This window comes from Rosa chinensis, chromosome 6, assembly GCF_002994745.2.
Source record: "Rosa chinensis cultivar Old Blush chromosome 6, RchiOBHm-V2, whole genome shotgun sequence".
Classification (NCBI taxonomy): domain Eukaryota; kingdom Viridiplantae; phylum Streptophyta; class Magnoliopsida; order Rosales; family Rosaceae; genus Rosa; species Rosa chinensis.
Genome location: NC_037093.1, coordinates 31,272,182 through 31,299,467, shown reverse-complemented (window position 1 = coordinate 31,299,467; position 27,286 = coordinate 31,272,182). Strand labels below are relative to the sequence as shown.

Here is a 27,286-nt window from a genome sequence, read left to right as displayed (position 1 = left end):
CCAACCACTACTAGAAAAACACCATTTAAGGACATTGAAACTGTGTCCTTAAATACATACAAGGACTCTTTAAAAAAGAGTCCTCTATCCAGGAGTCATCATCAGTCCCAAACAAGGACACTAGAAATGTGTCCTCTTATCTATACGAGGACACAGTTAATGTGTCCTAATAGCTTTGGACATGGTGTCCTTATATCCATAAGAGGACACCTAAATTACATCCTTATATTATCAAATAAGTGTCCTCTTTTCTCTACAAGGACACACAATCTATGTCCTAAAAGCTCTGATAATGGAGTCCTTAAATCTAAGAGAGGACACAAAAACAACACTCTCAAATGTGTCCTCTATTTTATACAAGAACACATAAATTGTGTCCTAAAAAATCTGGAAATAGAGTCCTTAAATCTATAAGAGGACACAAAAAATACACTATCAAATGTGTCCTCTTTTCTATACAAGGACACACATTTTGTGTCCTAAAATATCTGTAAACATTGTCCTTAAATTCATTAGAGGACACAAAAGTACATTCCCATATGTGTCATGTTTTATATACCAAGACACCTAAACTTTGTCCTCAAAGTTCTGAAAATTGAGTCATTAAATCCATAAGGAAATACGACCTCATATTATAAAAATTGTGCGCATAACATCAAGTTTACATCAAACAAGTCCATATATATATAGAACACCCATCAATACTTGTCTAAGATCCAAAAGAAGCAGTCTGCAGAAACAACAAGTCCAACACCAGAATGTACTACTAGTGATTTGAAGCTAACTACAGAATTCAAAGCTAGCCGTAGCTGCTACATATAAAACTCAATTCATACCATGCATCCAAAACAAGTAATACCTGCAAAAACAACAAATGCAACATCCAGAATTAATGTACTACTACTACTACTGTGTGTAACACACATAATTCAAAGCTAGCTATTGCATGCTACATATATAACTCAAATTCATACTAGAAATAAGGAATATAGATACTTACATGCTGACTATTTTACTTCATGCATCTTGGATATATCCATCAACCTGCTCCACCCACTCTATTCGAACTACATCAATCTCTTCTTGAGTGTAAGTCTCTTTTCCCTCAAACTGAAATGATCGATCAATAGATATATTTATTACATCATCATATAATATATACAGTGGATATTACAATAAAAGGTTTATGCCCATATCAAGAAGCAACCTGCTAATAAGCAATCACAACTAATCAAAACATGCAAAGCAGTACATAAAATTGATGTACAACTATGTTGAAACAACCATTACACAAAATTGAGATACAACTAATCAAAGCATGCAAGCAATACACAAAACTGAGCTAAAACTGATCAAAACAACTAGTACACAAAACTGATCGAGCAACAACCAGTACACAAAATTAAGCTAAAACTGATCAAAACAACCAGAACACAAAACTAGGCTACAACTAATCAAAACATGCAACTAGTACACAGAACTGAGCTAATTAAGTGCCTTACTAACCACTGAGAGATAGTATTACTAACCATATTTAAAATTGAACTGCTTGGAGTACCAAAAATTTCTTTCATGTACTTCATGACATAATATCCACATTCCACCAATCCAGGTTGTCTAGGACACTACAAAATAATTGAAGAAATTTATTGCAGCGCATGTATTGGTGTACCATCAAATCAAAGGATATAATAAAAGTAGAAATGTACCTTAACCACCTCCCAATGAACTGCTTTACGATTCTTTCTTCCCTTTTGAGCATTAAACATCTTAATGGAACTACATCATCAAGAGCTTAGTAATAAAATAGTAAGCCAATGATCTGATGACCACTCCAGCATATCATTTTATTCATTTTTTGAAATGAAAAGTAGAGGACAGAATTATTACAGCTCTATAATGTTCTTCATGCCTAGATTGATGTTAATGTTACTGAATGGGTCGAAGTAATACACCAATGCAGTAAATGGGTTAATGGCAGCCAATAACCAATGATTCCTGCATTAAAAAATAAAATGAACTCTCTACTTTTAGTGCATGCATCTCCCAAGAAAATAACTATGAAATGTCATATAGCAATAAACATACCCTGTATTATAAGGAACAAGAATTAACTGATCTAATTGGGCAGATTCTAATCTATGTGATAGCGCATATGATCTAGCCTCAACCTTTCCAGCTTCATTAGAGATGTGGCCAGGATCCACAAATGCATACAAGTGATCCTCATTCTTCATTTTCAACAATGACCAAAGGTGTCTACATAAAAGAAAAGAACCTATACATTTTTCTAAAATCAAACCTAGCATGCGAATTATATGTATTTATATATCAGAGATAAAACTTTCTGACCTTTTTTAGTACAAGCAATCTTTAGATGTGGCTTTCAACACAACTGACTCAAATACTTAGAACTTTGCAGCCCTTTCCTTCCCTTACAAGACTAAACTTGAACCTCCAATCAACTTCCTAAGCACCACAATAGCTAACAGTGAGAAATACAATCTTACAAACTTCTCATTTTCTATCTGCAATCATCAGCACAAGTATTTTTCAGTTGAAAGAGAAAACAAATGAAAGGTAATTGCAGAACCACATTTCGTGGAGTTCACTTGTTTTTCACTTTCTAATACTTGTTCTGAAATTAGACTAGAATAAATAGACAAAGAGCCACAAAAGACAATAATAAAGTCAGAACAAAAACATTATTAATTAATTACACACAAGAAAAGTGATGCGCTCGAAAGCAAGCGCATAATTTAACCCTGAAATGTCGTTAGTAGTAAAAGTAAGTAGGGATCGTTCTATTCCGGGGATTGAAGGTACACCTGTCATTATCAAACAATTAAACAATTAAAATTAAAACAAAGTATAATATTTACAAAGATATAACAAAATATATACATATTTACGAAAAGGGGGATTTTGTTTTTGGTTTTTCGAAAATAAAACTAAGTTAACAAAACAATTAAAATGCAAAAACATAAAAATACAAATGGAATGAGAGAACAAAGATCAAAATCGAAACATATGATTAAAATTGATTCAAACCCTAATATTGTTCATCTAAGTCATGAGAAAGGAGTTGATCATGTGAAACATTCGAAAGCAAATGAATTCCCATTTTTTACTTTTCAATGCTAATTAACCTAAGCGAAAGCACCTAGATTAATCCTATCAAACATGCAATCAAACCCTAGAAAGCTAGTCAATCATGTCATGTTTAACGCATTACACATAGAGAAAGGCTATCAACTCAAGTGTACAACTTAGTATGGAAAAGTCCACCTAATTGCAATCCTCGTTAATTAAATTCGATCTTTGTACAAAACCTTTACTACTTTGATTCAAGTTTACACAAAACGAAAAGTCGATTTCATGTTCTTAACCCTAGCACCAATTATATCGAAATCCTAAGTGTTTGCAACCACATAAGATTAAAATACAAAAGTTATCTATAACGCAAATTTAATTAAACAAACCCACATAAGCAACTCTCGAATCACAATAATATGAATCTGAAAATTCTCAATTAATCATAAAAATTCCAGAAATTAATATTTGTTCAAACACATATGTCAACTAGTTCATAACCAACGAAATTCAAAGCAAAGGTTACAAAGGAGAATCGGATTACACCGTGAGATGGGGATGGTGATGAACGATTGATGTGGTGGTCTCTTGAATCTCGAAAGCAAGCTTCAAGGTTGGGGATGGATGATGGATGCTCACGGCTATGCTTCTTCTCCCTTGGCCTTGCTTGAACTCGTGGAGATGACTAGAGGATGGAGAAACTCACGGCTATGCTAAGAAGATTTTCTGATTTTTTTCTAAAGTGTAAATTGTATGGGGGAGAGGAACCCTTTTAACGTTGAGAAAGGGGGAGTTTTATATAGGAGCATGGCTAGGGTTCACAAAGCAATCAGAATTTTCCACATAGCTTCAACCAATGATAATTCGCCAAGTAAGCTTGTGATGTGGTCCAACCAATCATAGAATGCCAAGTAAGCCTTGTGATGTGTTCCAACCAATCATAATTCTCTAAAATACCTCCCTAATATTTAATTGCCGAATTTCCTTGAAATTATTCTGATTTTCTTCATGAATTTCGGCCAACATTCCTTTAGGGAATTTAGGGATGAATCTAGACGCCTTTTTAGCTTTTCCTTGGTGCACACATATTTTCCTTCCATAAATATCTCCCTTGAATCTCTCTTGGCGTCATCTCCTTGATTATTTCTGATTTTCACGTTGGCAATCACACCAAATTATTCCTCCAACAATATTTCTTTCCATAAAAGTCTCCCAAGAAAATCTCTCCTTGAAATCCTCAATCAATCATCTTCAATTCCCACGTTGTCACCTTGTTTTTCCTTAAGTATTACACGGCAAATTTAATCCCCAAGGAAAATATATTTTCCTTTTTTAAAAAACTCTTCCTTGATTCTCTCCTTGCCATGTCATCTTCATGAAACTTCTCGTTCCATTTATGAACTCAATTCTGCTTATTTATTCCAAAAACCTGAAAATAGAAGCTTTCTAAAATAAGAAATGGAAACTTTCTTAAACTAAAATGGAAACTTTCTAAAAATGGAAAATAGAAACTACAAAACGGAAACTTTCTACAATTAGGAACTTTCCCATTCGAAGATTGGAAACTTTCCTAAACAGAGTTTTATTAAGGAAATAACGCGGAAAATATAGGGAAATAACAGTTAAAATGTCGCATTAAAATGCTCCTATCAAATTCCCCCACACTTAGCTTTTGCTAGTCCCTTAGCAAAATCTCACAAAGACTCAACTAAGACTCAACGAAAATTGAAAGACTCTACACAAACAATGACTCTATTGCCCTTCAACTTTTTGTCTCAGCAATCTCTTGCTTTCATAACACCAAGATTAGCACTCAACCAAGAATCAATATTTAGATATTCGAGAGTTAATTCAAACATATAATCCACATATAAACAAGTAGGACTTGGTTGTAACAATGGTGATGGGGTTAAGCTCAGCATGCTTCAAACAAGTTTGATTCAATCCTCACAAGGCATATCCACTCTTTCTTCTCTCAGAATTCAAGGCAATGCTTAAAAGCTTATACACTCAAGTATATGTGAAAGATAGCAAGTATATCACATATTATATGAAACGAAAGCACATGTATATTTTTCTTTTAAAGATCTCATGAAAGGTACCAACTACTTGCACAGATGGACCCAAGCCATATGTTCAACTCTTGTAACTCATCTCCACATCAAGGGCTGTCCCATCTTAAGGATCAAGAAGGTCTTCTCAAGGGTTGTAATGGGGCTAAGGCTCAAGGTTTAAAGAAACGAAAGGTAAGGATTTATCAAAGTGTCCTAAAAACCTAGCAGAGCACATGTAAATGTAGAGACTTCAAGAAATTCCAGCAAGGCATTGTAAAAACGTCACTTTCCCTAGGGGTGATCATAAAAGGGCCTAATGTCTTCATGTTGGGCCCAATCTTCACTCTAAACTTCCTTTGAACTCTAGTGAATTGGACAAAGGCCATATTTTCTGTAATGGGCCTTCAGTTCAAAGTAAACTCCAAAATCACTAAGTATGGGGGACTAAAATCCATAAACATTTTTTTCTTCCCTTTCTTTCTTTATTTTTTTTTCATTCTTTTTTTTTTTTTTTTTTTTCATGGACAAGTCTACCCCCACACTTGAACTTTCACCTCTTCTCAATTTTCATCCTTAACGCCAAACCCATGTAGTATGTCTCAAAAGATAGCTCCACTAAGTTTTTAGAACAAAGGGTAGGGTTGTAACTATACTAAGCTTCATGGTTAAGGATTTTAAGGGTGATGAATGAAAAGGCTTAATGTAGGCTCAAAGGGGTTAAACTAGGGGAGTCCCACGACGGGCACAAATGGGGACACAAGTTTATTTAGCAATGGTGGTAATTCCTAGGGTGCCTCTATCCTTTCCAGAATCAGGGCCATGTATTGATAAAATATCTCAACAAGCACAAGAGCGAATTCTAGCATTCTCTAGTCCATCAAACTTAATCTATGGCAAGTAGTCAATCAAGATGAAAGAATAATGAGATCATCAAAACGTCGCCAAGAAAATAAGAATATTGGCATTTACGAAAACAAATCCAAAATAAAAGAGAAAAATTAAAAAAAATAAAAACAAATAGGGAAAGAGAAAGCAAATCTGTGTTGGTCAACATTCCTTTAGGGAATTTAGGGATGAATCTAGACGCCTTTTTAGCTTTTCCTTGGTGCACACATATTTTCCTTCCATAAATATCTCCCTTGAATCTCTCTTGGCGTCATCTCCTTGATTATTTCTGATTTTCACGTTGGCAATCACACCAAATTATTCCTCCAACAATATTTCTTTCCATAAAAGTCTCCCAAGAAAATCTCTCCTTGAAATCCTCAATCAATCATCTTCAATTCCCACGTTGTCACCTTGTTTTTCCTTAAGTATTACACGGCAAATTTAATCCCCAAGGAAAATATATTTTCCTTTTTTTAAAAAAACTCTTCCTTGATTCTCTCCTTGCCATGTCATCTTCATGAAACTTCTCGTTCCATTTATGAACTCAATTCTGCTTATTTATTCCAAAAACCTGAAAATAGAAGCTTTCTAAAATAAGAAATGGAAACTTTCTTAAACTAAAATGGAAACTTTCTAAAAATGGAAAATAGAAACTACAAAACGGAAACTTTCTACAATTAGGAACTTTCCCATTCGAAGATTGGAAACTTTCCTAAACAGAGTTTTATTAAGGAAATAACGCGGAAAATATAGGGAAATAACAGTTAAAATGTCGCATTAAAATGCTCCTATCAAATTCCCCCACACTTAGCTTTTGCTAGTCCCTTAGCAAAATCTCACAAAGACTCAACTAAGACTCAACGAAAATTGAAAGACTCTACACAAACAATGACTCTATTGCCCTTCAACTTTTTGTCTCAGCAATCTCTTGCTTTCATAACACCAAGATTAGCACTCAACCAAGAATCAATATTTAGATATTCGAGAGTTAATTCAAACATATAATCCACATATAAACAAGTAGGACTTGGTTGTAACAATGGTGATGGGGTTAAGCTCAGCATGCTTCAAACAAGTTTGATTCAATCCTCACAAGGCATATCCACTCTTTCTTCTCTCAGAATTCAAGGCAATGCTTAAAAGCTTATACACTCAAGTATATGTGAAAGATAGCAAGTATATCACATATTATATGAAACGAAAGCACATGTATATTTTTCTTTTAAAGATCTCATGAAAGGTACCAACTACTTGCACAGATGGACCCAAGCCATATGTTCAACTCTTGTAACTCATCTCCACATCAAGGGCTGTCCCATCTTAAGGATCAAGAAGGTCTTCTCAAGGGTTGTAATGGGGCTAAGGCTCAAGGTTTAAAGAAACGAAAGGTAAGGATTTATCAAAGTGTCCTAAAAACCTAGCAGAGCACATGTAAATGTAGAGACTTCAAGAAATTCCAGCAAGGCATTGTAAAAACGTCACTTTCCCTAGGGGTGATCATAAAAGGGCCTAATGTCTTCATGTTGGGCCCAATCTTCACTCTAAACTTCCTTTGAACTCTAGTGAATTGGACAAAGGCCATATTTTCTGTAATGGGCCTTCAGTTCAAAGTAAACTCCAAAATCACTAAGTATGGGGGACTAAAATCCATAAACATTTTTTTCTTCCCTTTCTTTCTTTATTTTTTTTTCATTCTTTTTTTTTTTTTTTTTTTTTCATGGACAAGTCTACCCCCACACTTGAACTTTCACCTCTTCTCAATTTTCATCCTTAACGCCAAACCCATGTAGTATGTCTCAAAAGATAGCTCCACTAAGTTTTTAGAACAAAGGGTAGGGTTGTAACTATACTAAGCTTCATGGTTAAGGATTTTAAGGGTGATGAATGAAAAGGCTTAATGTAGGCTCAAAGGGGTTAAACTAGGGGAGTCCCACGACGGGCACAAATGGGGACACAAGTTTATTTAGCAATGGTGGTAATTCCTAGGGTGCCTCTATCCTTTCCAGAATCAGGGCCATGTATTGATAAAATATCTCAACAAGCACAAGAGCGAATTCTAGCATTCTCTAGTCCATCAAACTTAATCTATGGCAAGTAGTCAATCAAGATGAAAGAATAATGAGATCATCAAAACGTCGCCAAGAAAATAAGAATATATTTTTCATTTCACTCCAAGAAAAAGGGACATGGGTTCAATTATCTCACATGGGTTTTTATGAATCAAAACTCATCTTAACATGCTCATATTTTCTGTACCAAAGTCACAAAATCCATATCCACTACACATGCATACATTTTTCATATATCTCAATTAACCAAAGAATACCATGTTAAAAAATCATCTCAATTTTGTGATCCTCTTTTAATCATGATTTCAGAGATATAGAATCATCCTAGACAGTTGAAAGGGCATCCTAAGACTCAAAAACAAAAATAAAAGCAACGATAATTTTTAAATTTTTGACATTTTTCAATTTTTTGTATTTTTCAATATATATGACTCAAAACAAAAGTATAAATCCCTTCCCCCACACTTAAATATTGCATTGTCCTCAATGTAATCAATTAAAAGCATGCAATGAAACACTTAAGCATATAGAGATGGAATTTACGAAAATAAAGTTCAAAGAAAAACAAAAGTTACAAAGTAAAGAAGTAGGGAAGAAAAAAAAACAAATCTGCGTTGAAGGCTCTCCTCCACAGCTACTTCTGAATTGGGTTGCCTCCCAAGCAGCGCTTGAGTTTAACGTCTTTCAGCCAGACAGTACCTCCATTAAATAAAGTTAGTAACTATAATTAACAAAGAAAAAAATATATAAACAAGTAACAAAGAATTACAAACTACAAATATAATTAACAAGTACATTGTACACAAGACACAAGTTAGGTACACAAGTGAGTAAAAAAAAACATGAAAAATATTTACACAAATGTTTTTTTTTTTCCCTTAGTGTATCACAACATTTTGTTACATTTTCTTTTGTCATAAATATTATTGATATCAAATCTAATTCCAAGCGGTAAATCAAGTTGGACATGCGGCCCAAGTATAGTCGTCTAGACACAAAGTCCCTCTTACATCCTTTGGGCAACCTTACTGAAATGGCCAGGTGGGGGAGGACGAACACGAGAGGAAAAATCCATTTTGGCATGAGCTACTCCCACATAGTGGTTTAGGCCCATTTGGAAGCACTTCTGGATTCAAAAACCCGTCATGAACGTTGTCCCCTTCCTAGACACCATTCCACATAGGCTATACTTACTAAGATGAAAAAGTTCATAAGTGTGAAGACAGTTCAATGAATGTTAATAAAGGCCGCCCTCAACCTTAAGGGACCTGAACTAGGCACCAATAAGGGGTTTAGGCCAATATTAATAAACACGACTTCACCTATTCCTCTTTAATTTACAACTCACAATTAAAATTCGTGTTCAATAATATAAATAACAACCTAAGTAATTAATTAACTAATTTACAGAATTACAAACAATTAACAAGTAATTTTTTTTTTTCGAACACAATAAATAAACAAAACAAATATTCAAATATTTAACAAGTGATTTTTCAGTCCCCGGCAACGGCGCCAAAAATTGATGCAGCTAAAAAGCAAGCGCACAATTTAACCCTGAAATGTCATTAGTAGTATAAGCAAGTAGGGATCGTTCTATTCCGGGGATTGAGGGTACACCTGTCAATGTAGGACAAACAAACAATTAAAAATAAAACAAAGTAGAATATTTACAAAGATATTCACAAGTATAAACATTATTTACGAAAAGGGGGGAGATTTTGTTTTTGGGTTTTGAAAATAAATTTAGTAAACAAAAGAATTAAAATGCAAAAACATAAATACAAATGGAATGAGAGAACAAAGATCAAAATCGAAACATATGATTAAAATTGATTCAAACCCTAATATTGTTCATCTAAGTCATGAGAAAGGAGTTGATCATGTGAAACATTCGAAAGCAAATGAATTCCCATTTTTTACTTTTCAATGCTAATTAACCTAAGCGAAAGCACCTAGATTAATCCTATCAAACATGCAATCAAACCCTAGAAAGCTAGTCAATCATGTCATGTTTAACGCATTACACATAGAGAAAGGCTATCAACTCAAGTGTACAACTTAGTATGGAAAAGTCCACCTAATTGCAATCCTCGTTAATTAAATTCGATCTTTGTACAAAACCTTTACTACTTTGATTCAAGTTTACACAAAACGAAAAGTCGATTTCATGTTCTTAACCCTAGCACCAATTATATCGAAATCCTAAGTGTTTGCAACCACATAAGATTAAAATACAAAAGTTATCTATAACGCAAATTTAATTAAACAAACCCACATAAGCAACTCTCGAATCACAATAATATGAATCTGAAAATTCTCAATTAATCATAAAAATTCCAGAAATTAATATTTGTTCAAACACATATGTCAACTAGTTCATAACCAACGAAATTCAAAGCAAAGGTTACAAAGGAGAATCGGATTACACCGTGAGATGGGGATGGTGATGAACGATTGATGTGGTGGTCTCTTGAATCTCGAAAGCAAGCTTCAAGGTTGGGGATGGATGATGGATGCTCACGGCTATGCTTCTTCTCCCTTGGCCTTGCTTGAACTCGTGGAGATGACTAGAGGATGGAGAAACTCACGGCTATGCTAAGAAGATTTTCTGATTTTTTTCTAAAGTGTAAATTGTATGGGGGAGAGGAACCCTTTTAACGTTGAGAAAGGGGGAGTTTTATATAGGAGCATGGCTAGGGTTCACAAAGCAATCAGAATTTTCCACATAGCTTCAACCAATGATAATTCGCCAAGTAAGCTTGTGATGTGGTCCAACCAATCATAGAATGCCAAGTAAGCCTTGTGATGTGTTCCAACCAATCATAATTCTCTAAAATAGCTCCCTAATATTTAATTGCCGAATTTCCTTGAAATTATTCTGATTTTCTTCATGAATTTCGGCCAACATTCCTTTAGGGAATTTAGGGATGAATCTAGACGCCTTTTTAGCTTTTCCTTGGTGCACACATATTTTCCTTCCATAAATATCTCCCTTGAATCTCTCTTGGCGTCATCTCCTTGATTATTTCTGATTTTCACGTTGGCAATCACACCAAATTATTCCTCCAACAATATTTCTTTCCATAAAAGTCTCCCAAGAAAATCTCTCCTTGAAATCCTCAATCAATCATCTTCAATTCCCACGTTGTCACCTTGTTTTTCCTTAAGTATTACACGGCAAATTTAATCCCCAAGGAAAATATATTTTCCTTTTTTTAAAAAAACTCTTCCTTGATTCTCTCCTTGCCATGTCATCTTCATGAAACTTCTCGTTCCATTTATGAACTCAATTCTGCTTATTTATTCCAAAAACCTGAAAATAGAAGCTTTCTAAAATAAGAAATGGAAACTTTCTTAAACTAAAATGGAAACTTTCTAAAAATGGAAAATAGAAACTACAAAACGGAAACTTTCTACAATTAGGAACTTTCCCATTCGAAGATTGGAAACTTTCCTAAACAGAGTTTTATTAAGGAAATAACGCGGAAAATATAGGGAAATAACAGTTAAAATGTCGCATTAAAATGCTCCTATCAAAAAGCATCTCAGAACATTTGCCAAAGGTAAACTAAAGCATAATGTGGGGAACACCAATTGGGAATGCAAGTCGGTCAATATACAGATTACAAAACATACACTAGATGCAGTGACGGCAGCAAGGCAAACAAATCCTAACTACCTATAATTTGTAACAATTAGCAAGCAATGAAATAGAATAAAACCTCCAAAATAATGAAGACCGTGCACAAGAACTAATTTAGCCTTACTAGAATTCTGTAGTTCCAACATTCGTTACAATCTGGATTCTGGAAATATTTGAAGCTTTGACTTTACTATTGTTTATAGACAAATATGGGACCTTTACACTCAGTTGAGGAATGCTTGTATAAGTTGTTAATGGAAATAAGGTCAAAGCAAGACTTCAGTTCTTTTTTTAAGTGCCTTTCTCTTTCCAAAAGTTTTATGCATCTATTTACTCTAGCTCTCTCCTCTCCCGGAGGTTCTTTGCTAGAAAGAGAGCTCTTGGCTTTTCAGGTAAAGTACCTATGCTGACCTATGCTGGGCCCTAATTTTTATCCACTCCACAGTAATTTGTGAAAAGAAAATAAAAAATATTTGATTCCCTCACTTGCACTGCACATAAGGCCAACAAATTGGGTGGAGAGTATGTTAAATGAAATAGCGATATATGTGAATTCATTACCTTAACACTTAACAGATATAAGAGAACCGGGTAATCCTTTTGCAATCTGTTGGACGTCTTTCCCTGGTTCTGCAGGAAATGGCATAACAATACCCAGTTAAATTCATCAACACAATGTACGCAGTAAAACACCATAGTTTATAATAATTACCAATCCCTAAGCCTGGCAATTCTCCAAAGGAGACTTGTACATGCATGAGTGCCAGGAACCAAATGTCCAAACTTACTAAGAAAAAAGAAAGGACTCTTTTATTTAACCTTTGTGTTATACAAGGACATCGCAAGGAAAGTAAATTAAACCACATAATTGACCAAAGCCCACTACATTTTGGGATCACTAATTTGGATAAAAAAAAAACCACAGACTCTCCAATCCACAGACTCTCAATGATAACGAACGATTTTGAGGCAAAGAGTTATATATGTTTGAACAATCTTCAACCACAACACACACTACAATAGACTACTAAAAAAGATTGACTACAAATGGTTTAAACACAAACAATCCTACCCATGTTACTGGAGGTTGACTGTATAACACTTAGGCTACCCTAAAGGAATGCATTTTCCTCAGTAAATAGTTTATGTCTTTTTTTCGTTCTGGTACGGTGCTTCAAAACTGAGTCATTGTGATATCTTAAAAAAGAAATCAATTATAAAATATTTTTTTCAAGCACTGTTGCCCAGCTTATAATCATAGTGACATCAAGGACATATATAACCCCCTTATGCATAAAGGTTCTCTTGAAGATACGCAGAACCAAGGGAGCAAAAATACTAACATAGAATATAGATATTCCTTTAGTAATACATTATCTTCCTGAAGTTTCAGGGTGCTCCCCTATTAGTGATTATAACACATTGACATTCAAAAGGACCAGAAAACCAAATTGTATAATAACACCCATATTCTCTCATGGAATCCCACTAGCACTGAAATTCCAAGCATCAAGCTACCAAAGTGAATAAACAATCAAACCGAAATTTGCCAAGAAACTTAAGATAACTTAGCATCCAATTAATGCCACTGACCACTAAGCTCTCAACCACTTCAGCTAACCCACAGACTCTCCAATCTGATATAACAAAAAAAAAAAAAAAACAAATTAACAATTTCACCCAATGCCCATGACAGAAATCGTAACAACTGACCCAAAGTTCAAATTTTGTTAAATGGGTGTTCTATTTTTTGAAGACCCAATCCGATACCAATAACAAACCACTTATTAGGATCATGAGTATCAACCACTAAAAAGATAAACAACTAGCAATCAAATAACAACTAATAAACAACTGTCTAAGTTCCTGTTCTTTAATTTCTGATGAAATCAATCAAAAGTAACTCAAACAGACAACTAGCAAAGCAAACTCTCTCACTCCTAGTTTTCACTTTGCCCAAGTTTTCACATAGCTAGCAAACTCAATCCTAAAGTATTCTGCCTATTATGAGTATCGACCACTAAAAACATAAGATTCAAATCACAACCACTACCTGGTCAGAAATTTTAATAATCAGAAAAGACATACATCGTTTTAGTTCTAAATCAAGAAACTCAACATTATCAATTGAATACACAGAAGCAAAGTAGTACATTGACCATAGATAGAATCACCAACACCTATTGATACTCTTTTCAACACCTATTACTATTACCACCGACTTAAAGCATTCTTGTATGATTCAAGCTGAAGACTTGGTAAAACCTAAATCAATATGAGATACTATATGCAGAAGGTGCAGAAGGTCCATTTTCTTTTAGAACATAATGCCCAGCTAATTATCCACTTCATGATTTGTACATGACATGAAAGAGATAATGTCTAAATAAAATTAACTACAGACCTTGCTAACTTGTCAGGAACTAAGAAACCACAATAATCTTTCAACGACAGAGTATCAATGTTTTACTAATTGAAATCACAAAATCATGCCTGAAACCACAAATTCAAATGAACATATTGCAACACCCTTTTTCTTCAAGTATGATTCAACACGACAATCATGATTATAGTAATACTATCAAGAAACTACTAGAGCAAGTAAAAAAGTTCAAGCTTATAAGACAAACAGATTACAAAACATCACTTAGCAGTACTACTTTCATGATATTGTTTTCAATTGCTCGTAAACAAAATGCAGACATATTCAGAACCCACTTAGTGCCTAAAAATCCGACTCTATCCTTTGGGACTCTCAGATTCCCAACAACTGGCAAATAGAACACATTCTCACAATTAATAATAAAGAGAGTTGAATTGAATTGAAACAGTTGGACTCATACCTCAACACCAAGCAAGAGATTTTACGCACAACCCACATACGACGACATAAAATCACCAACACCACTGCTTACAAGAGTTGGAAGTCACCGAGTAACAGAACATTCAACCCAACAATAGCAAAACAGGAAAAAAAAAAACAAAAACAAAACAAAAAAAACAAAATTGGGATCGATTAACCCCCAAATTCGATGGTGTAACCTCACCTTGTACTGAAATTCTTCCTAGAATCTGTCAACCCAGAGTATCTCTCACACCAAGTAACCGCACTTCGAGTTTAACCCACTCAAATAGTAGCCGCCCCTCCACCGAGTTGAAACAGATCGAATCTGTTTTCAACTCCAGATTCTTTTTTTTTTTTTCTATTACAACTAAAAACTGGAAATATAGTGAATGGAACATCTTTTCTCTAATTGGGTAGGGTTTCAATTGAAGAGGGAAGTCGAAAATGCAGAAGGAGGGAAGTGAAATTTGGAGAGGGAAGTGAAATTTTGGGGAGGGAGCTGAAAACGCGAAGTACTATACGTGGTGCCGCGTTTCTTTATTTCAATTGGATTTAAGTTTTGGAGCCCAATATATATTAGGACACAATATAAATGGTTTCAGGTGTCCTTAAAAACTGTCCACCCACTAAAAAAATTTCAATTTCACGTTGTGTGTCCTTAAAAACCTTCAAGGACACTACATAAATTATGTGTCCTTGTTGGATGTCCTTGGATGTGTTTTTTCTAGTAGTGAACGTCATCTTTAAGCCATGTGGTCTCCTAATGCCTTCAGGTTTCCTAGCCCCATCAGGATTCCTGCGTTGACTGGGATTCCTAGTCGGACCAGGAAAACTTTATTTCTTCATTTCAGCTCATTTCCTTGTCATTTATTCCAATGTACCTAGAAAATAGAAACTAAATTAAAAATGGTTAAGTAAAGGAAATAACTAAGAAAAATATGAGGAAATAATTATTAAAACGTTACATAAAAATGCTCCTATCAAAACCCCAAAATATTTTGAGTTGGGAATCAAGTTGAGAATGTTAATTCTTTTCGGTCTATAAGTTGGGATTTGGTTGATTGCAGGGTTGCTTTGTGGGTATTTGGTGGTTTTAAGAGTTTGGCTAGTTGAAACCCATAGCATAGAATAGTTCAAGTTTCATTCTCTAATAGGTATTATAGGTTGGACTAAAGGTTGAGACGATAATAGGGAGATAGAGAAGTTGATAGAGAAAGAGGTGTTGGAAACTTTCTGCAAATTATTCTCTCTCACAGACAGGAGTTAAAGAAAAGCATAAGAAGTTGATGAGAATAGCTTTGTAATTTACATGAATAAAAGTTATAAAGGGAGTGTGGTTTGCAAAATGTGGAGTGCAAATTTCACTCCCCAAAATAAACTAAGCTAATAAAAAAAATATATAATAGAGATTTTGATCAATGAGATAAATAGGTTGTAAGAGCATCTCCAGCGGAGATGTCAAATAGAGTGTGTCAAAATTGAATTTGAAGGCTGACATGGCAATCTTATTTTGCTAGACTTCATCTCCAATGGATATGTCAAATTATAAAAATATTTTATTCATTTTTAAAACTATTTAATTCATAAACAATTAACTATTCTGTTAAGGAGTCCTTCTCGACTTCTCCTTCCAGTTTCCTTATCTTCTTCCCGACTGCTTCTCTCTCTCTCTCTCTCTCTCTCTCTCTCTCTCTCTCTCTCATTCTCTATCTTCTTCTTCCTCTCCAGACCAAAGATAAGCAAGATCGATATTAAAGGAAAGCCAGTTGGGTATTAATCATATAAACAATTGATTAGGATTATTCAAGGCTATAGGTCAATTGAACCCAGAAACTTGAAGAGGCACAGAGTCGGTGGTCTTCGATCGTCATTTGCCATTTACCCATGGCTGGGTAAGTTCCTCCCTATCTGATTTCGATCATATTTGGATGACTGTGCACTTTCTCTCTTTATCCCCAAATTTGAATTGAATCTGAAGGACTGCATTTTGGGATGGGTTGATTTGTATTTTCTAAAAATCGAACATCCAAACCTTGGAGCTGAGTTGAGTACAGTAATGGGGAACTGAGGCTTGCAAATGAGTTTAATTGACATGATTTTCCTTTCGGAATTGAATCAAGAGGAGGAGAAACAGAAAGGGTCGGTTTTGTTTTGGCTTCTTTTGAGTAAAGTTTGAGACTTTCTTGGTGGGTTTCGGTGTTTGAATTTGTACTAATTTCCAAATTGAAGGAGTCTTCTTCTTCTTCCTCCTCCTCAAATTCATTGTTTGTTACAAGCAAGGGACTAGGAATTGCAATGGGAAAACGATTGGGTTTCTCCATAGTTATAGAAAGACGCTCAGGAAGAAAGAGAGAGAAGAGAAGGAAAGAGGAAGAAATAATAAAAAATAAAAGACAGTTCCCTTTGCCTCTGTCAAATTTGACAGCCCAAATGAAAATGTCATTTACACGTTAGATAAGACCCATGGGTTGGAGGGGTTGCAGATGTCTTTTCTAGCTGTTAGAGATCTCCACGTGGATTTGACATATTCATTGGAGATGGTCTAAGGCATCACACCTAACCTCCTTTGTGCCAAATCTAAGTAACCAAATCTAACATGCTCATGCCAAGATGGAATCCCCCTCGGTTCTCTTGATTATCGAGTAACCAAGAAACAATTATACTAGAGAATGTATTTAAGCTACACCTTGATTATCGGACATAACTCTCCTACAAACCTTTTAGTTTCTACCTATTCATTGATTATTGGACACAAGTAGACCTATGTAAATGCAAGCTAAGATCTCTTGATTATCGGACACCTACGCCACATCCACATGATAAGCCCAATTGTAAGGACCCAAGCAACCTTATTTGATTATCACAAGATTACCATTTCTACATTTGCAACATGCTTTAGTTTACTAAGTTTGTCAAGCCTAGCATACTTCCATGAAATTATCAACACTTACCAACCTTAGGTGACAAATCTAAGATGCATAAATGATGAACTATTAAACTAGCAAAGTAGAAATTCATGGCATGATCCATATTAAATTTAACTACATAGTTTGTACAAAAATTCTACTAGGGCTAAACCCTAGCCCCAAATTTATTCTACTCACAACTCATGGAAATATACATAAAAGCCTTAAAAGAGTAATAATACATCATAAAAAGAAAGAGAAGATGGTGAGAAAAAGTCACAATACCCACGGGTTTGGTGTGTCAATACCAAACCGAGATGAATCAATCCCCTCACAAGCTTTCTAGATGCAAACCAAGAAGATGTGATGCTTCAAAATATAGTATTCGGTTTCCTCAAACCCAAAACACTATACAAATCTACAAACACAAAGACAAGATGAAAAACAAGGCTTTGTGAATCTATCCACAAGTGTGATTGATCAAAAGGTATAGAATCTCCGGTTTTGATTATCAACCAAAGATGTTATACCTCTCTCTCTACACAAAAGCTAAACAAAACTATCTAAACTACCTAAAAGATGAAGAACAAAGAAGAATAGAGAGGAAATGGAGAGAGGAAGAAGATGAAATGGATAAAGGAAAGCATGAAAAACGTCCAAAGTGAAGGGAGGGTGTTTTTATAGGCCAAAAGTGATGAATGGAGGGTGGAGATCAAAGGAAATGAAGGGCTAGATGTGGTTGACAAATGTGTAAGCACAAAATATGGATCTAGTCTTTAACTCCACATAGAATTGACCTAGAAAGCCCATAGATATTTTGGCGGAGGAGAAAAAGTATGGGTAGAAGGGTCATTGTGTAAGGAAACAGGGTAATAAATGGGAGACAGAGGTGTAAGATGTAAAAATTAGACCATTTGCCATCTTTCAAATTTTGAATTTCAACATAACCTAGACCTAAACTCTTCCCACCTAAAGTCTCTAAACCTAGTCAGCTCTTCCTTGTCCTCCACACATGTTCTCGGCCAGCCAACTCAGCCGGAAATGTCCAAAATCCGGCGTTGACCACCGTTGACCCATTTTTTTGTCCGTTTGCTCACTTTCTTCTCGTTTCTTCCTTCAATTGAATCTCCACCGAGATTTAGGAATTGGCCTTTGATTTCTTCATAAAAAATTTTATTACATGAGTGCATATTATCCTGGTAAAATTTCAGAGCTTATTTCACCATGGTGTGGCCGGAAATGCTGTCGAAATCCGTATAGGTCCGGTTTTGCAGTTTTTGTCTTCTAGTGCAGAAATTTGCACCAATCTTTTTAAGGCCTTTCATTCCGAACTAGCCCTTGCACTCTTCATAAAAAATTATCCTTAGGATGTCTAGAATATATTTGGAAAATTTCAACTCATTTGGAGTTCATTTGGTCAGTCTTCCGCTCCCCCTTCCTTGCCTATCTCAGTTTCTCCTAGCAGGAGTAGGAAAATGTGCTAAAGTTGAGTTTTTAGGGCATTTTCAAGTTTCTCTATCATTTCCTAGCATGATAAGGAAAACATAATAATATATATATAAATAAACACAAAGGCTAAGCAAAAGTGCAAGATTAGGGGAGTAATTACTAGGTAATTATGGACCTAACAAAATACCTCACACTTACACTTTGCTTGTCCTCAAGTAAAAACATAAAATAAATTAGTGCAAACTAACTAAAAGGTTCACTTGGATCCTTAATGAGTTTAACCATTTTCCCTTAGAGAACCATGACTTAGTGGAATGACTTTCAATTGAGCAAGTTTAGAAACCAATTTTCAAAATGCAAAGCTAATAATTAGATTTGGAAAGTCATGCTCAACATAATATATTGAATGCATACGCCATGTGTGCCACTGTAAATGATTCACATGGGATTAACTTGAACCGCATTTGTCTAACCATCAAACTCTCATAGATATCACTCATTTTCACTCAAGTGTTTAATGGTTAGTGTTTGCACTCAAAAGCAATCCAATTGACATGCTTTCCATAGGCTTGCTCTTCCATCCTTTCTCCACATGACCATTGCATGAGTTCTCTTGGGTCACAAGGTCTTTTATTTTGTTGTAATGGCGCTTAGGTGAGGGGTTAAAGAAATGAAGGGAAAGGAAATCACAAATTCTAAGCCTCCTAATAATCACTTCTCTTGTTGAGTTCCTTTTTCTCTAAAACTCTAGGTGCTTTGTAAAACCTTATTCTTCTTTTCACAAACTCAAAAACTAAAGGACTACAAAAAACTATTATTCCCCCTTTGTACAACCCATACTCTTTTTGTATTTTTTTTTCTTTCTCACACTTTTTTTTTTTGCTCAACACTTTTCTATTTTTTTTGTTTCTATTTTCTTTTCTTTGGTGACCGTAGTCCATATTGACTTGGAATAATTCTTTTGATATTTTGAACATGTTTCTAGGGTCACCCTTTTCTTTTCTTGGCTACAACCCGTAGCTCACACACACAATACTCTCTACCCACCACATACTTATACTTTGAACACTTCCTCTAACCCATTTACAAGCACCGAAATACTAGGACTCACATTGCTTACCAATTAGCTTAGAAAGGGTAGGAAAAGTGTTTAAGTATAAAAGGGTAGACATTTTTGGTGGTGAAGAAATGAAAAGGCTAACACATATTTACATAGGCCCAAATTGGCTTACTAATGGTTTTTCATTTTAAGGACGTACAAAAGCTATTTGGCCATGGTGGATTCTTAATGCCTTGGTCTTCCCCAATAGCAACTCATGCTTGATATAAAGTCTCAAAAGATTTGGAGCAAGTTCTAGATTACACGCACAATGAATTGATCACACAATGAAAGAATTAGTGCATTTTGACTATGTATGCACTCTCTTAGGCTCAAAATCTCACATATTTTGGCATAGATAGTTTCAACAAATTTAGTCCTTATCTTTCTCACATGAATGCATCTAAAATGACATAGGCAATATGAGTCTAAATGCATGTGAGCACAAAACGCCAAATCCATTTATTAAAAAAGCATTGATCTTCAATCGCTAAACATGCTCAAAATCAATCAATCCAATTAGACATAAGTTCGGTCTCATCCTTAAGGGTTATTTCGGTTTAGGAACCACGCAAGCAAGCCAAAATCTTTTTAACTTTTTCAATTTTTATGAATTTTTCAATAAGGGTAACAAATGAAGAAAAAGATAAGGAATGTAATTACTTAGCCTTACCACCTCACACTTAAATCACACATTGCCCTCAATATACCGTTATGAACAATTGTGAATCATGTGCAAAGCGTAAGACCAAATAAAAACTTCCTAATGCTAGTCAACAGAATTTATTAACAAACTAAACATTGGCTTAATAAGCACCTCACACTTAAAACATCATAGTCCTTAATGTATAATGAAGCTATTAAGATCCTATCAATGTTTTGGGGAAATGCTCATATGGCCGAGACTAGCATTCCAAACAATTAAACTAACACAATGCAAGAGAGAAAGGGTAGCCACCTCACACTTGAACTTTGCATAATCTTTTCAATAAAAGCTAAATCTTTGTGTCTTAACCATTGACCAAGGGTGAAATAACTATCTAAAACTCTCAAAGGCACAACATTTAAACACATAAACAAACGTAATTCATGCTAGGAAAAATCAAGAGTAGACATAGTCCAAAATAGGTGATAACCTCGCAAGACCAAGTTAGGCACTTGCCATCCCTAGTTCCATGCAGCACCAATCGAAGGAACTTCACACTTAAGCTTTGAACACATCAACCCATGCTCTCGGCTACTCCCAAATTCCCAAATTCTTCATCTTGATTTTTTCTTCATTTTGGAGTCCGCCAATCCGGGTTTAAGTTTAAGGATATTAATAAGGTCCAATATGCCTCAACTTAAAACAAAACAAACTATAAAATTAGATACTTTAACAATTTCTAGAAAATTAGAACTCAAATTAGAATTTGTAAGTAGAAAAGCAAAGGGAAGAGGGATCCAAATTTGGGTGTTGTCTAACACTCAACAATTCGGTAACTCCTCATGGAATACGACCAGGTAAGAGTAGGAAGAGAGTTTGGTGGAGCCAAAGCTCACTTAAGTACACTTCTCTCATTCAAATCTTACCTAGACATCGTATCCAATCGGATGAGCTTACTTGTGAAGAGTGAATAAACTCAACATTACAAAGATGGAATCCAAATCCTATTTTCTTAAAACTACAAGCTCTAATTAAATTCCAATTTAAAGAAATAAGTCAAAGCACTATTTATTTAAATAACAAATTTTAAGTAAGTAACTAAAAGGTGAAGTTGCACAAGTAATAAGCAAATAGTAAATAGGCAAGACATGCTCAAATTTTTCTTTTTTTCTTTTTGTCATTTTTGTACCACAATTTACCAACTTACTTACCCAAAGTACTTGTAGCAATTTCAAAATTTAAACTATCACACAAAAACTACCAAATAAATAAATGAAAGATAAACTAAAAATAATTGGTTCTCTAGTCCCACGGCAACCTAATAGGGATTGAGTTTTACATCAATCCCCGGCAACGGCGCCAAAAACTTGTTGGGGACATCATTGAGTATGAATGTGTATACAATTTATGGATGATGTGCCCTACTCCCAAGTATAGGAGGTCAAGTTTTAGTAAAGGGAAAGTGAGAGTATCGTACCCAAGTGATTTAGTAACTCTACCCTAACTAGATCACCGTGAAAAGAAACCTAGAAAAACACATGCGAGTCTATCTTTTTACAAATTAATAGCCTCAGCCCTTTGAAAGCCAAAACTATCAGTAATGATATTTACAATGGTAAAGTGGTGAATCGGTTTGGTTGATTTTAATTATTTAGAAAGTGAACTAAGTTGCACAAAAATAAACTTGATTTTAATTATACAATGTGCTAAAGTTGAGTTTTTAGGGCATTTTCAAGCTTCTCCATCATTTCCTAGCATGATAAGGAAAACATAATAAATATATATAAATAAACAGAAAGGTTAAGCAAAAGTGCAAGATTAGGAGAGTAATTACTAGGTAATTATGGACCTAACAGAACTCAATTCATCCTACCATGTCAATACTAGTTGCCAACCTGCCACTAAGCTTCCACAAAATTTGTCTAGTACAACTATGTAAAGTATAGTGCCATCAAGAAAACAAGAACTTAATTTGCACAGATGATCGACCTAGTGGGCACATATATTCCAAGCATCACTTAGTCAACTACCAACATACCTAACTCAAGGAAAATTGAATATTCAATAGTAGGGGCTCTAATGGATTTGCATCCTGAACCTTTGAAATTTCCTGCTATATATAACAAGCTGACAGCTCAGTTTGGCAATTCAAAATTTAAATTGAGTAGTGATAGGAGCATTTTAATGCGACATTTTAATATTTAACTCTCCATCTTTTGTCTTAGTTATTTCCTTTACTTAATCATTTTTAATTTAGTTTCTATTTTCTAGGTACATCGGAGAAAGAGGCGAAAAGAGCAGAAATGAGCATAAATGAAGGGTAAGTCATTTTAGAAACTTTCCTATTTCATTTTAGGAAATATTTCCTAATTTGTTTTAGGGAACTTTTTTCCTTTGAACTTTCCTATTTTTGATTTTCTTGTTTTAAAGAGGGAATTTAGGAGTCCATCCCAATGAAAACTCTTGAGTGATAGAATCAAGGAAACTTGAAGGATAAGAAGACTTACATAAATAAGGAGGAATTCACATAAATTCTTCTTATTTCATGGAGATAAAAGGGGAGTGTTTATATTCAATATTTATCCTAATTATCTCATTTCCTATTGATTATAACTCTAATTAATTTCTGATTTTTTTTTATTATAGGAGTTCGTTGTGTGCACAACTCTTGGAAGAAGAAATTAGTGCAATTCAAAGGAAGGAAATATGGAGTTTGCCATGCAAAATTCTAGGGAATTTAAGAGGAAGGAATAAAATCAGAAAATACTAGAGAGGAATAAGGGAGGTCAGAAAAGAGATCAGAAAAGAGAGGAGAATATTCAAGACTCTGTCATGAGAAAATCAAGGAAATTTGGAGGAGAAATCACCTCTAGATGATTGGTCATGATTGCATCACAAGAGAGGAGGATTCCACTATAAATAGCAACCACTTCATACACCACTTCTCCCACAATTCTAAACACCAAAAATTCTCTCTATTTTCTAGTCTTCAGAAGCTCTGCATCTTCAGGCAAGGAGGAGAAGAAGTCATGCAATACATCAAGATCCTAGTTGCCATCCACCCTTGTGTCTTCCCTAGAAGATTGCTTGCGTTCAAGGATAAGTTCTTCGTCTCAAGGCTTTGTCATTCATCTTTCACGGTGTATTTCATACTTTCTTTTATTTTCCTTTGTTTGATTTGTAGAGTTTTAAATTCTAGTTAACATGACGTTAAGGGCAAAATTTAAATCCATTTTATATGTTTTGAAATAAAGTTGTGATTTCTATAGTTGTGATTTCTATGTTGCTTATGTGAGATTGTTTAATTGATTTTTGATTACAGAAAACTTTTATATGTATGTGTTCTTTGGTGGCAACCTTAGGATATATGCATATAATTGGAGCTAGATTTAGGTAAACAATTCACCTAATAGTTTTGTGAACCTAATTCATAAGTAGTAAAGGCTTTAGACAAAAGTTGAAATCAATTAAGGAGGATTGCAAATAGATGAGCTTTCTCTTACTAGGTTGTGCACTTTGGTTGAAATCCTTTCTTTGTTCTTCATGTATTGAATGCGTTCTTGATTAGCTAGCTTTCTAGACTATGATTGCATGTTCAATAGGTTTAATTTAGATGCTTTCACTTAGATTAAATATTGAAGGAAAGTAAAATATGGGAAATCGTTTGCTAATTAATGTTTCACATGGTCAACTTCTTTCTCATGACATAGATAATCAACTATAGGAATTGTAATTGGATTTCATGCATATGATTGTGGTTTTGATCTTTATTCTTTGCGTTCCACCCCTTGTATATGTATTTTACATTTTTATTTTTGTTTATTTTTATTTTTAATTATAAAATCCTAAAATCCCCCCTCTTTACGTTACCTTGTATATATCTTCATTATTTGTTTTATTTTTGTAAATAATACTTTATACTTTTATTAATTCTTTATTTGTTTATGCAATTACAGGTGTATCCTCAATCCCCGGCTAGAACGATCCCTACTTATTCTATACTGACAACTGCATTTTGCAGGGTTAAATTGTGCGCTTGTCCTTAACGTGTCAAGTAGGATTAGATGGAAGAATCATCTGATCATGTAACACTAGTATTTACTATTCAAATAGACAATGAAGTGGAAACTATCAAGAAATATACCTGTAACCATAAGGCGAGTAGTTCGTATCAAAAAAAAAAAAACCATAAGGCGAGTAGCAATAAGGAGGTCCAAATGGAGCCCTGGACCGAAAGCCCATAGGTTGACTAGGTAAGGTTATGATATGTTAATATTTCTCATACATCAACTATTTTTACCAATTTGAGAACTCATTTTACCACTTTAAGGACTCATGTGGTAAGTAAGAAAATTTATCACTTTAAGGACTCATGTTACCACTTTGAGTACTAATATTATTATTTTGAGTACTCATTTCATTACTTTAATGCAATTGTATGCATGTTATACGTTAACACATTATAAAATTTCCTTAGGTTAACCAAATTTGTCAGCACAAATAGTGATTCACTCAAAATGCTGTTGCAGTTCTTCAGGAGTACATGAATAGTCTACCTGTAGAAGCCGTTGCCAAAGATTTATTTATTTATTTTTTGAAAAGGCCAAAGATTTATTTATTGCCATGAATAAGCAAAGCCAAAAAATCAGTGAACCAGAAAACTGTATGGGTGACCTAGCAAGAATAAATATATAACCTAACCGGCTCATCCAAGTGTAACAAGAAAATAAGAGGTTCAGCTTAACTGGCTCATCTACCTGTAACAGGGAAATTAGAGTTTCAGCAATGAAACCGTCTTCTAGTTCATATGATATTTAGACACTTGAGCATCCATTCCACAACACAAATTTCACAAAATATTGTCATGAAGGCCATTTTTTTGAAAGTTTGAAGACCTTTTGATTTTGACCACAAAAAAAAAAACAACTTTTGGTTGTTGGTACCATTTTAAAATTGCACAGGTTGTTCAAATGAAGCAACGTGGAAACAGAAACTACTCGTGTCGAGTCACTCGTGTGTAATGCAATCCACAAGAAAAGACACAACAAACAAACAATTACAGGGGAAAGATATCTGCTACTCCGCAAATCAACATTCAGAAGGTAAAACACAAAAATCTTCATCTATAGACCAACTGCTGACATATATTAAGTTCATAATAAAAAACCTCTCTTGATTTGAATAATTTTGATTCAGTGGTATCAGGTGATGCGCGTGGGTTTCATGCTCAGTTTGACGACTAGTAGAGGAAAGTTGTATATTTACAGTTCATTTCCCCCTAAACTTATCAACAATTCCCCTTCGTTGATCAAAAGGATTACACAAAAAACTAATCTAATACAGTTGAGACGATAATTCTCTGATGTTATATTGAGCAAGAGAGATAGAGAGAGGATACTGTATACATTATGTCAATAGAGATGGAGAGACTCCAACTAAGGAATTGTGCGTCAGTTGTTACTTGTTAGATTATATGAATCGTCAACTTATTATGCATCTCACTCACTCATCTCATATTTCAACCGTGCATATTCGCTCTAACATCTTATATGAAAGACCTCAAGATATTTAAAGTAGAATGCCTATATTTTTTAATGCTCCCATTATGTAAAGTTATCACTGGCTGATGTACGCAACTTTTAAAGACTTGCAAGAGGAGAAAAAAAAACCACTTTCGTACTTAACATTTTATGTTGGTATGGTTATAGAATTTTTTCAATTAAGTCATTTAGAAATCGACTCTGCCACTTGTTTTTATAAGTATTATCTGGTCAGGGTACTCTGCTAAAAAAGTTTGAAATTTATGATTAACTTTTCAATTTTCCTCTTTTTGAGAATACAAACACTGATTTCACGGAATCAATCTTCCTCTAATTTCACTTCTTCTGTCTTCCAAACGACAATGAAAAAAAGAAGGCCTTCTAGTACTCGAATAAGAGAGACTGAAGGTAAAGAGAGCTCAGGTTCAACGTAATTTGGGTAGCAGGGCTTCGTCCTCCATCTCCTTCAGCCGTTTCTTCATATCGTTAAGTTCCTGCACCATTTCCATCTTATTTTAAGGGTATCGGAATTGGAGTCATCCAGAGACGTAGCTAGGATTCAAAAATGAGGTGGGTTAAATTTATTGTGGCTTTTTTTTATGTCTCTCCTATATAATATCAATGCCTCCAATTTGGAGTCAAAATCAGTACATATAAGTACCACAAAACAAGAACACTCAAATCCATATACACAACATAGCCATAAAACTAAGAAGCATAAAAAGAACCACCATTTGATATACGATATTGTGAAAATGAAGACACAAATTATTAAGAAAGAAATAAAGAAGCATAAAAAGAACCACCATTTGATATACGATATTGAGAAAATGAAGACACAAATTATTAAGAAAGAAATAAAGAAGCATAAAAAGAACCACCATTTGATATACGATATTGAGAAAATGAAGACACAAATTATTAAGAAAGAAATAAAGAATGGTAGAACATGGGGGACTGTAATTGGTGAGTATATTTGGCATTTGTAATTAGTAAAATATCTCAAAAAAGGAGAAGGGCGAATGATGCCTAGAAGTTGCACCATTTGATG

The 27,286-nt window shown here is 34.5% G+C and overlaps 1 protein-coding gene across 1 annotated transcript; it reads right to left on the bottom strand.

The window, feature by feature from the left end:
- Positions 1-700: 700 nt before the first annotated feature.
- LOC121049759 lies at positions 701-2,797 on the bottom strand. The gene is made up of 7 exons (XM_040507836.1): positions 2,353-2,797; positions 2,089-2,278; positions 1,891-1,998; positions 1,710-1,779; positions 1,530-1,625; positions 1,001-1,110; positions 701-859 (listed from the first exon to the last, which is right to left on the bottom strand). The coding sequence occupies exons 2-6, from the start codon at positions 2,235-2,237 to the stop codon at positions 1,018-1,020; spliced, it is 516 nt and encodes a 171-aa protein (XP_040363770.1). The 5' UTR covers positions 2,238-2,278; positions 2,353-2,797; the 3' UTR covers positions 701-859; positions 1,001-1,017.
- Positions 2,798-27,286: the final 24,489 nt, after the last annotated feature.

What these genes read in the sequence shown, in the direction of transcription:
- LOC121049759 (XM_040507836.1), bottom strand. Translation starts at nt 2,237, where the DNA reads ATGAAGAATGAGGATCACTTGTATGCATTTGTGGATCCTGGCCACATC. An exon ending in TTCATTGGGAGGTGGTTAAG is followed by an intron (nt 1,626 to 1,709) that starts GTACATTTCTAC and finishes ATTATTTTGTAG; the next exon opens with TGTCCTAGACAACCTGGATT. An exon ending in GCAGTTCAATTTTAAATATG is followed by an intron (nt 1,111 to 1,529) that starts GTTAGTAATACT and finishes CGATCATTTCAG; the next exon opens with TTTGAGGGAAAAGAGACTTA.